General features: G+C 38.6%; 1 protein-coding gene across 1 annotated transcript in view; it reads right to left on the bottom strand.

Annotated features, from left to right (window-relative positions):
- The window catches only part of CSRNP3 (cysteine and serine rich nuclear protein 3), a gene marked incomplete at its 3' end in the record, with an annotated part of 73,033 nt that extends 66,963 nt beyond the window's left edge, over positions 1-6,070 (bottom strand). Inside the window, exon 1 of the mRNA XM_082001277.1 lies at positions 5,896-6,070. Within this exon, the coding sequence (XP_081857403.1) occupies positions 5,896-6,043 (148 nt within the window). The 5' untranslated portion in view covers positions 6,044-6,070. The remainder of the gene's footprint in view (positions 1-5,895) is intronic.
- Positions 6,071-12,245: the final 6,175 nt, after the last annotated feature.

Raw genomic sequence — 12,245 nt, 5'->3', positions numbered from 1 at the left:
AATAATCTGGTCACAGTCTGGAAAGTAATACTATGTATTACTCCTGCTCCACACATGGGCTACATTTACAGTAGACAGACTCTTCCCAGAACATTCAGTACAAGCCTCTGGTTAAGGGGACTGAATTTCTTTGATTACACATCTGAGATATCCTGGAGGGACTTTTGGTCAGTGTTCTCAACATTCCCAAGATTCCATTTTTTGGTATTTTAAACTGAGACAAATCACTGTAAAAATCTGCATTGCCATTAGTTTCTGTGTCTCACATACACTGTTGAGAAAAAGAATTGTAATCTGCAGGCTTCTGCCCCAGCCCAAGGTGGTCCAGCTCCATACCAAACATTATTTAAGGTTCTTTCCCTACGACATGAAACTCAGCAAAATAAAACTCTACTTTTGACTAACAAAGGCTGCAAAAGCCTTTCACCCTCCGTCTCCCAGAGACAAATCATGGACCAACTCCACACACCAGAGTTCCTCCTGCTTTTTACTGGAAGCACCTGACACTTCCTAATTCCTGACAGGACTAGCTTACTGCAACCATTTGCCATTTAGGCAGAGACCATGCTGCTGAAAAGAAAATAATCATAATACACAGCAATATTGTTGGGCTGGTCTCACTGCAGGTGAGCAAACAGAGTAGCTTAACCATGAATAATATGAAAAGCAGCAATGTGGAAATATTCAGATCTTTTAAAAAAAAAAAAAAAGATCTCAGAAGCCTTGCGTTGACTTTTATGGAGAAATTTAAGGGACTTTTTTTGGTTTTCAGCTAGTTTCCTTATGACATATTTTCACTCTGTAGCTCTAATTTATTCTTTCAAATAGCTAGGTACACATATTTTGAATAGAGAGTAAACAGGTACTGGCGTTCCCTATGCTTTCCTAGAATTATCTTAAATATAAAACTGTTTTATCATGATTGCATCTAGCAGTTTCCAGACCTGTTAACTCCACTGACCACCCGCCTCCCCCCTGCCTTGCTTAAGAATTACATTTAATAGCAGGGATGAGCACAGTTACTCTGTAATACACTTCAGCAATCCACAGAAGGTGAACTGACATAACTTAGAGGAACTTTCCAGTTGCACCTGAGAAATTTTGGGCCAGCACAAATTCACCTATCATCTTCCCTAACCATTAGTTTAGAAAAAAGTTCTGATTTAAAACAAAGTGAAATCCTGATTCCAGTAAAATGACTAGCAACCAATCCATGAATGACATAGTAAACTTTCTTCAAGGAACAAAGGAACAACCACAAATCACCTCTCCTTAACAAGAACGACATGAATTAATTTGTTTCCTGCATATATTGTACAGGCTCCTTACTGGAAAACAAGTGCCTGATTCACACAAATTGCTAAACTTTAGGGGGAGACAGACAGATACATTTCTTCAGTTACCATGACTGGGACCCTAATCAACAACATGTATAAAACCCTGTAGCTTCTCACTCTTCAGTCTGTCACAAGATTTACATTCTATAATATCACTCAACATTTCTGTATGCCATTACCACATTTACTGCACTTGTACATATTTATGTACACAAAACACATATATATGCTTTTTCAAATTACATACATACACACATATATAGTTACGCTTTTTTCAAGCTATAAATATATGCACACCTGTATACACATACACACATGTATATCTATCTTTATTCATTGAAAAAGGCACATTCATTTTCATGGATGCCATTGAAGGAATGAAAAGCAATATAATGCTACTGTATTAACTGATTGGGATATGCCCAACATTTATTTTTTAATAAAACATGCTACCACAGGAAAATAAATTAAAGATTAATGTAAAATGTCAAATATTAATTATTAACAACAGTCTTAATCTACATGCAGCTTATAAAATACTGTTATAATATTACATTCCACTATCACAAAGAATTACTGTGTACTGACAGGGATTACTGGAGCTCATGGCATAATAGAGGCTTTTTTTAGATTGCTGTTGTGTGTCTCAGCAGTCCCTTGGAGAAGCTATGAATCTGCACAAGTATTGATAAAGAAGAGTGAGAAGAATTTATATGAATCTTTTTAGATTTTTCTGAACAGCAGAATTGCTTTGGGCACACAGTAGGAGTGTACAGAATAAACTTTACTGCATAAAGTGGGCTGAGAAGGAAAGAATTTGACACTGATCTCAGATGAGGCCAGAGCAAACATGTCTTACATATTCTAAAAGCCTTCTGTTATGCATATAACATATGCTAGTGAGGATACAGTTCACTGCAACAGCAAGGCCTGTTTTCTTGTTTTGCCCCTTATTCAAACATTATGCAACCCAATGCTACAACTTTATCACACAAATCATCTTTATTTGCAAATATTCTTACTGATTTCCATTTTACATCTAGAGATTTTGGACTGTTAATAAATTTGTCATTTGTTTTTTGCAGAAGCTGATAATTAATAGAAAATAACAAGAGAGGACAGGAATCTGAAAACCAGTACTACCGGTATCCAATTGAAATGAGTTCAGATACAAAATACGCAATTCCAGAGCCTCTGAAAAACCTTTAGTAAGTAGTAATCTGTTGCAGTAATCACTCCAGTAAACCCATTCTCCCCATAAAAATATAAAATTATATGTCCAGAAACCTACGGGTGCTAGTAATATTAGGAAAAATAAAACTGCTACATAAGAATTGCCAAATTTTCTTTGAGATAACAAACAGGAAAATAGCCAAAGTCCTCAGTTAATTTACATGAAATATTACATTTTCTTGGGCTATAGATCTGATTCTTCACAACCCTATACAAATACCACTGTAACAAGTAGACGTGGCTTCTATTTTGACACCACTAAATTGTACAAGATTCAACTATGGAGAGCCAATCTCCTTCACTCTTTGTTGTTTATTTCTGCTTTACAAAAATACTTGAACTGGTTTATTTACTTTGTGATTTATAAAGTCTGCTGTCGCAGGAGGAAGAGTTTGGGGTTTTTTTGTTGGGTTTTTTTTGCTTTTCCACAAAAATCTGACAAAGTACTTGCCTAGGTAGAGCTGCATTGAAAAGAGTACTGCCATTGTCTACAGAAACATGAGCAAGTAAGATTGTGGCTTTGTCCAGAATGAAACAATGAAAATTTAAAAAAAAAAAAAAAAATTAAAAACAACCCCACAAACCAACTACAAAACCAAAAAACACAGAAAAATGGAAAACAAATGAAAGCTAAGTAAAATAAATGTATCTGCATCATGCCCTGAGGCCAATTCAGTAGACAAAAGTGCTGGCAGAGTGCCAAGTTGAAGAAATCCCAGGCTGAAAATCCCATAGCTAAATTTGGAGAGTTCAAGTTCAAGAGCCAACAGCAAGAGCCTCAGACGCAATCAAAGCAGGGTAATGAGTCAGGGAGGGTGAGTGGGTGGGCTGGGGTGAGGGGGGGAACATCTCACATCTACCTGTGTCTCATTCCAGTCTTTGTTCTTCTCATTAGCATTCTAAATTCGGCAAGAGGACTATAGAAAACCTGAGCTTTTCAAAACCACTCAGTACTGGCTGCCATCTAGACTTATAGGTGAGTCAGCAAAACTGAAAGTATCAAATTGGAACATGGGATGTAAACACACGTTTGGCAGTGGAAAGGGACAAACAGATCCCTGAGCTAGCAGAGACTTGAGCTAGTAAATTGATGAAGCAAAACACAGTTCCCTACAGACTTAACAGAACAGGTCCAAAAGCAGTCTAGCCAAGGTTTCACAGCAATATACAAACTGCTTCTGGACACGTGCTTGCTGCTACCACTCTACTTACCAGTGAACTCAATTCTGAAACAAGAACAAGCAATGCTACTTCAGCTCTCTCTGAATCTCTGATGCACACAAGCCATAAAACCACAAAATAATTCCAGCTGGAAAGGACTTCACCAGGTCTCTAGCTCAACCTCCTGCTCCAAGCAAGGTCAGCAAAGTTACCAGACCTGGCTGCTCACAGCTTTAGCCAGTCAGGTCTTAAGAACCTGCAAGGACAGAGACTATGCAGCCTCTCTAGCTAACATGTTCCAATGCCTGACTGTCCCCATGGTGAAAAGTTTCTCCTTACATTCAGTCAGAACATCTCGTTTCAATCTACATCCATTGTCTCTCACCCTCCCATCACAGACCACTGGAAAGCGCCTGCCTACATTATACGTAAGCTCCTTATAGGTATTGCATGGTTTTTAGCAGGTCCCCCCACAGCCTTCCCTTCTCCAGGCTGAACAAGGTTAGGTCCCTCAGCCCGTCCTCACAGGATGAATGCTCCAGCCCCCTCATAACCTTGGTGACCCTCTGAGCTTGCTCCACTTTATCAATGTCTTTCTTGCATCGAGGGGACCAAACCTGGACACAATATTCCAGGTACAGTATAGTGAGTTGTAGTACAGTCTAGTACAGTCAGCTGAGCTGATGGTCACTTCCCTCGCCCTGCTAGCTGTGCTTCTCTGCATGCAGCCCAGGAGGCTGTTGCCTTTCTTGGCTGCCAGGGCACACTGCTGGCTCACCTTCACCTTGCTGCCTGTCCACCAAGACTCCCAGTGCCTTTGCTGTAGAGCTGCTCTCCAGCCGGTCAGCTCCCAGGCAGCCTGTATCATTGCGAGGGGTTCTTCCTTCCCAGGTACACAACTCTGCATTTTTATTTGCCGAATTTTATGTGTCTCCTGTCAGCCCAATCTTCCAGCCTGCCTAGGTCTGTCTGAATAGGGGCTTTTCCCTTAAGGGCTCATCAACTATTCCTCTCAATGTGGTTCTCCACAAACTTGATACAAGTCACTGCCACCTCCTTCAGGTGATCGATAAAGATACTAAGCAGAATGAGTTTCAGGACAGACCCCTGTGGTGCCCCCTCAAGGTGGAGTACAACCCCTTCACCACCACCCTCAGCTGAACTGATCCAAGTCCTCAGTTTGCTGTAGAAAATTCCACTGAAAGAGAAGGCAGTACAGAAGTGTCCTTTACCCAGAGAAGCTTTTTTGCTTTTCAGATAAGGACCTACGCTAACCCTATTGGCAGCAGTAATTCACAAATAGCTCTAGCCTAGCTTTATTAGGCAGACAATTAGAAAAAAAAGAAGATACGCCCTTCTAGCTGCTACATGTGAATTATTACATGAAGTCCAGATCACTTATTGCTACTCATTTACACACACGGTTTGCTGCAAATATAAGGCTTTACATAGATTCCACAAATTATGTTTCATTACTGCTAACCTCAAACTGAGAAGTCAAAAGAAAAATATGCTGTAAATTAACTGTTCATGTTCAGCTGCTTGAGTGGGAACAAGAAAAGGATTTCTGTTCTTCAGGTGTCTCATGGAGACATCACATATGTATCTAACATATTCTCAGGAAGAATTACACATTTCTTCCTCTGTTCACTCCTGTAATGTGTGGAAGAAGGACTCAGGGCTGTGTGGTTGTATTGGCTCAGGTGGCAGGATGAATGATCAGAGGCATCAGCTATTCTGTCACAGATCATGCAGGCTACTCTCAACTCTGAACAGACAGGGACAAGCAGAAGCACTAGCCTTCAAGCTTTGTTACTGCCCATTTTCCCCCTTCCCCCAAATCATGACCCAAAATGGAAAATGTTCTCCTATATCCGTAAAACATTTCACACTATCTAGATGTAAATGATCTACTGTAAAAGTGGAGTTTCCTCTGAAACTCACTCCAACATACAATTTTTTACATGAACAACTACCAGCGAAAATAGTTCTTTTTCAAAGAAGAAGTACTTTCTCACAGTGTCAACATTTAAATGTAATAAAACAGGAAAATGCTTCAAAATAAAAGCAAATAGCATACACTGTATTTCTTCCAAGAAAGATGAACCGTTCTTAGCTTGCATAAAAAGTAGTATCATGCCTTACACATCACTTTAGTACTTACGAGTAAAATGATTAGAAGTCGATGGATGGACATTACTTCCACTATCAGCACTTTCACTGCTAGAAATGTCATCATCTGATTCCCACACACAGGAACAAGGTGAGGTGCCATCAACTTCTTCAAACTTCCTCTTTAAAATTCCACTCATCACTGCAATACTGTCACATGCACCTGTAACAGGAACAGAGGCAATGAGGCACTGAAACACCTGTCTGCTGTCCAGGTCTTCAAATTCATTTACCACGGGGGAGTTCATATATCAATCAGATACTCCTACCTGTAGCTAAATGGCTCCTTACCAAGAGTTTTAAACAACTTTTCCAGGAAGGAGTAAAAATACTTATCATCAGTATATTAATCATCTCACTGACTTTTTTTTACAGGCAGTCTTTTCTTCTAAAGACAGAAGGCTGTATTCTACCAGCGCAGATAAAATTCTGTAACCAATCTCACACGTTAAAAAAATACATATATATTTCAGTTATGCAGCAAATTTGGGCCAAGCATAAAGCGTATATACAATCCAATATAACTCAGCAGAAATGCACCTTTATGAAACACCTAAAAACTTGGCCCAAAGAAACATTACACAAAAAAAAAAAAAAAAAAAAAAAAATCAGTGTTTACTAATAAATATAGTTCAGAAAGAAAATATTTTAAAAGATTTGATTTATGTAATACTCAGTACTATCAAATGCCTACATTCTCAATTAGACTTGAGAGCATGAGATATATCGCATCTTTTCAGGCCAGGCCCTGAAAACACAGTTCTGGCTACTGGCACACACGGGTGAACGGAAACAGTCTACAAGTAAAGTATCAAGGGACTGAATCTATCCTTATGAACTTGGCTTCCTAATAACACTGCCCAACAAAACCAGAGTCATGTTGAACATTCCTTATTGCGTCCCTTTCATATATAACAGCTGATCTTCTTATCTCCATTTATGAAATAACCAAGCAGAAAAAGATCAAAATATTTTTAGAGCAATTCCTAGATCATTTTAACGCATCTAATAGGCTGAAACAATTTTTTCCTCTATCTTTAATTAAAAAAGTTCTTAAAGTTTACTGTCACCATCGTTACTGATTACATCCTACTGAAGACTGAAAATTAATTCTAAGATCTTAATTTAAAAGTTACAGATAATATCTACTCTGACTACACTAATCAGTGGAACATTGCTGTAAATAGCTGGGGAAAAAGGCTGCTGTTTGATGCTTTCAAGCATATAGTATCAAAAATTCTCATTCTTCTGAATGCCACTTGCCTTCAGCTTATTAAGCTGCCAATTCAATTCACTGTATAACAAAGTTGATTTCCTCCAGTAAGTTTCATTCTACCTTTATGGATGTGTCTAATTTAGAGAAAAGATTTCAGTATAGATGTAGAATCATGACATAATACTAAGAACAGATGCTGCATAACATGATCTTCAACACTGAACTTGTTTCTATGCAGAGCACACAAAAAATTAAGTAATGAATATATTCGGTTTTAGTACTGTCAGTCACACAGTTTTAAATGCATATGTGTGTCATGGTGTTCTCAGCTTGTTTTACTATTTATGAAAACAAAACACAAAAAAGCTTCCCTGAAAGGTATTTCTTCAGGCTAAAGACATCATTTAAGCAGAACGTGCTTAGATCTCAACCTTTGCCCTTTTGTCCAAAAACTAATTACTATAAACTGCAAAGAAAACATTTTTATTCTGAGGACAAAGAAAGGAGCATTTAGCATCACTTTGTAATAATCTTTGCAAAAAATGTAAGAATACATGAAATCGTTAAGTTTCAACCTTTAATAAAAATCACACTTACCAAAAAAAAAAAAAGAGAGAGAGAAAACAAACACACACACACACTGAAAACCCACAATAAGAGAGGGGGCAGAACCCCCCAAAAAGACAGGTTCAGAAACAACTCCTCTGAACTGGCCTTCACATCCTCACTATGTCTCCTGCCAACCACCTTTTCCACTGCCTCCTGCAGTGCTTAGAGAACTGAAATTGTGAAATCACCATTATTTCCATGGCAACAGCCTGCAATATCAAAACCACAGGATTATAGCTTTACTGCAGAAGAGGGTAAGGAAGCAGCTGGAATGGGAGAAATCAAATGCTTACACTCAAACATCTCAGTGAAAAGTGAGAAACAGGCTGACAAAGAGCATGTCGTACAAGTGAGACCTAGGTCAAATGCACGTCCGAGCCCATTGAAATGGTGGCTACAGGAGTCATGAAGTTCCAGGTCCAAAGAACCTCAGTCATAACTGCACTGCAAGGCAAACCCAATAGCTGCAATCATCACTAACATGCAGACTGTCAGAGAGCAAGAACTAATTTCACAGCCCGAGATGATTTCCAGACAAAAGCCCTTTTGTCAGACATTGTCTTCTGCAAGTATCCCACACAGTGACTGGATGACTAACATGCAGCTTGCACATTAGTAAAGCCGTTGCAAATATGAGTCTCAGTAGCCAAAACTGTTTATAGCTAGTAGCAGAAACAAATATTTTTCACACCAAAAAGTTTTGAATTTGCTTGCATTTAGCATAGCCTACATTTGCACCAAGTGTCACAACCTACTAAGCAGCAAAGCCATTTCACTAAGAAGATTCATGTAATGAACCATAACAAATGATTCCCAGGATCCTTGGAAGGGGCATACAGGTTAGGTCTACACCCAGCTAGCCGATCAAGATAAGCCAAGAGGTATGGGAATACTGAAGAATACTGACTATCGCCACAACACATAAGGAAGGCATAGTTATCCATTATATATATTTAGTATCACTGTTGCCCAATTTTTGTTCTGAATTTTTTCCAGGATGATTATCAAGAAGGTTGTTTGACAAAGTAGTTGTGCTAAAATTTAGGCATTGCCACTTGCCTGAGATCTGTCAATTCTAGTCTCTCTGCTATCAAGTCTCCCCAGGAAAACGCTACACAGGGGAAAAGACACTTCCATTACTCAAGAGCTTGGCTATCACAGAGAAAAAGAGTATCTAAAACTGTTTGTACACACCATGTACCAGCAGGAAATCCCTTTAAAATAACATCTGTATAAACAGCTGCTGCTCCATAAGCCAATATCCTTCAGAAAGAGGCACATCTGCACAGTAGCACGAGGCATGTTCTATCTGATACATTTAACCCACACCTTGTATAAATAGGCATCCCGTAGTACCTTGATGAGATCCATGTCTCCAGGAACTAAAAGATAATAAGGATGGTGACACACCAAAAAGCATTATTTTGCACTCTCTGTTGATGATGTGATATACCCCAATGGAAGACAGAGACCAACAAGAAAAAGCAACAGTCAAACTTCTAGCAGCCATGTGGCCGCAAAGTTTGTGGTATCCCTAAAGGTTCCCTAAGTACAGAATCAGGGAATCAGGACAGGGAACTTGAATTGTTCTTTCTCCTGCACCATAGCTATGACTGAATCAGTAATCTCAAGTTTTGGGGAATCAAAATGAAGCAACTGCAATCACAAAGAAATCCAAATCCAACCTCATCCAAACTGAAGACTCTACAAGTTTAGAGGACAAGGCACCAAAGACTTACATAAGTCAAATTTTCAATATACGAATGGAAAGTAAAACTATAAATAAACCTTGTCTCTGATAACAGGAATGGTAAGGGTTACAACTACAAAGTGGTACAACTTTGCTAACATGAAAGTCACTTCTGGCATGCAAGACAGTACGTCATGTAAGATGGGAGTAATCTGAAACACACAGAAGTACTATAGCAACATGAATATTCTGAAAAAAAATGAGCAAGTGTGCTTATTTTTGCACAGAATCCAGTACACAGAAGTCCATGACTGACTTTTAGTAATGTGATGTTGTTTGGTTCCTATAACAAATGTACAGAGCGGTAAGTCAATATTCACGGACCTCCAGTAGGACACTAGCGAGGTTCTTCAGAGGAAAACTCTGAAAACAACCATTGGCTACAGTTAGAGAACTGCTACATGAAACCGTCAGTTTAGGTAAAAAAGGGAGAAAGTTGGCTTGAAAAGTTCAGTTAGACCTTTCTGGATAATTATTAAATAGCTGTCTAGTAGCTCAGATTGATTTGGAGCAGCATCCTGCTGATTCACACAACTGAGTAACAAGCAGGCACTGGAAGATTTCCTGTTTGTTGATGTATCCTTCACAACAAAAACTCCCTGCACAGTGATGTGATACATTATCCTCTGCCATGCTTCTCACCATGCTAATATGGCATTAATCCACAGCAAAGCAAAACCAAGTTGAAACAGAGAATAGTACTAAAGCAAAGAAAATCAGCTACACACATCGCTGTGAGCTCTAGGTCAAACACCAATTGCATGACACAGTTAAGGATTCTTCAAGGAAATGGCAACTTGCCACAGCAGAAGTATATCATAGATGTGGGCTGGGAGAAAGACGTACCTTTCTTGAACACCTCCTTTCTTCCCTAGTTTTCCTTTACTTTGAAGAAACTACTCCCACAAAGAGATCATTTAACCAGTTCTCTAGCTGCAGGTGTACTGACTGGTGAAGCAAGTCCTCAAAGCTCCATGGCAACAGGCTTTGCCTTGCTACGATGCCAGATAATTGGCAGGTACCATACATGAAAAAAGTTCAGAGGCAACATGTTATTACTAGAAGACAAAAATCCCATGTAAAATGTGGGGGATATATTTAAAACAGTCACAATACTATTTGGAACCTACAACGTAAAATAAACTGGAAGTCTGGCTGGATCAATTTTCTCTTGTATCTGAAAAGGCTGTAAGTTTTAGAAAACCATGGTAACAATCTCACTGCAGCAGTCATTTATAAAGCAGGTATCTCCAAATCCCAGTGAAAAGCCCAAAAAGAGCAGTGGTAGAATTACTGAGTGAGTGAAGGCGGGGGCTGACAGTGCCCTGAAGAAGAATCTTCTCCATAACACACAACGCCAAACTTGCTCTACAAAACCTAACTTTAAGTTGCCATATCCTCCATGTTTCACTGACAACCATGGACAGAAAAAAAGTAAAACAAAAAATAATCCACAAAACAAAAAACACCAGCACCACATTAGGGAGAGGCCCATCACTATAGGAAGGGGTAAAAGCATTTCTCCTAACATGACTTCAGCTATTCCTTTGAAATGTGCTGAAAGGTACTAATAAAACAGACAAGCTGCAATATGGAAATAGGGGACTGACAAAAATATTTGTGCAGTGACAAAGACAAATCCAAAGACATTTTCATCCTAGTCAAAATCTTCAAATAAAGTTTTGCAAAATTCAGCACTGTAGTATACAGCTCATACACCACCACATGGGAAACTGAACAAGCATGGAACATACCTGTGAAGACATAAACATCAAGTATGTACCATATGCAGTAAGCATAACAAAACAGATATAAAATAAGATAGGACTCTGCCTCAGATTATATATCCTCATTATTTAACGCAAAGCCTCACTACAAGAATTAGTTCTTGACTAAATCTTAGGAGAAAGAGTCTAAGAACACATTAGCATTTAGGGGGAAAAAATCCAATTAATGTCTTCTTTTGTTCATTTATGAAGCCTTATTTTGTACTAATTCCTCTTGAGAGCTGATCACATACCATGATAAAAATCTACCTGGGTAAAAATTCTTACCTGAAAACAAAAACAAGAATAAAAATAAAGAGGCTGGCATCAAACAAAGACTTAACCTATGAGTCACACTGCATTTTGCCTTGTCTCAAGTGTATCAGCTGAAAGTACAGAAAAAATTTAGACAAAGTCTGTAGTAGCAATACAGATTTTCTTCTGAATAAAAAACAATTCTGTGCAAATGACTGCAAACTGAACAGGAGGATGCAGAAAACAGATGTTACACACAAAACATTACTGCAAAGTACTCATCACAAACAACTCCCACCCACTAGCCAGTCAGCATGCTCTATAACATGCTAGGGAGACTTGGCAAATAATTTCACAGTTAAAGCATGAATATTGATGCTCACAAGCAGAGATGTTTGGACTATTTGTTGTGATTAATATTCTTTTTGAATTTAGATCTTTTTCTTAGCTTGCAAACAAAGCTTGTTTTTTGTAAAGACATTTTTCTTCCTTGCTGAATAAATGTCAGCAGCAGAGATGGTCATGAACTAATCAAGGTGTTTGCCTGGTTCCATATATTGCACTTAATTATTTCCCTCTTTGTATAACTGACAGTTTTAAAGCAGGGGGAGGGGTGGGAAGAGTCAAAACCAAAAGCATCTACAGTGACAACATCACTCACACAAAGAATATCATTTGCTTGTGAAAATGACTATTCATGTAAAGGACTGCATTAATGCAGACAAAAATCCATTTGCATGAATGCT

This window comes from Phaethon aethereus (assembly GCF_964289735.1).
Source record: "Phaethon aethereus genome assembly, chromosome: 6".
NCBI lineage: Eukaryota > Metazoa > Chordata > Aves > Phaethontiformes > Phaethontidae > Phaethon > Phaethon aethereus.
The sequence above is the reverse complement of the archived record's forward strand: the minus strand, read 5'-3'. Positions and strand labels throughout refer to the sequence as shown.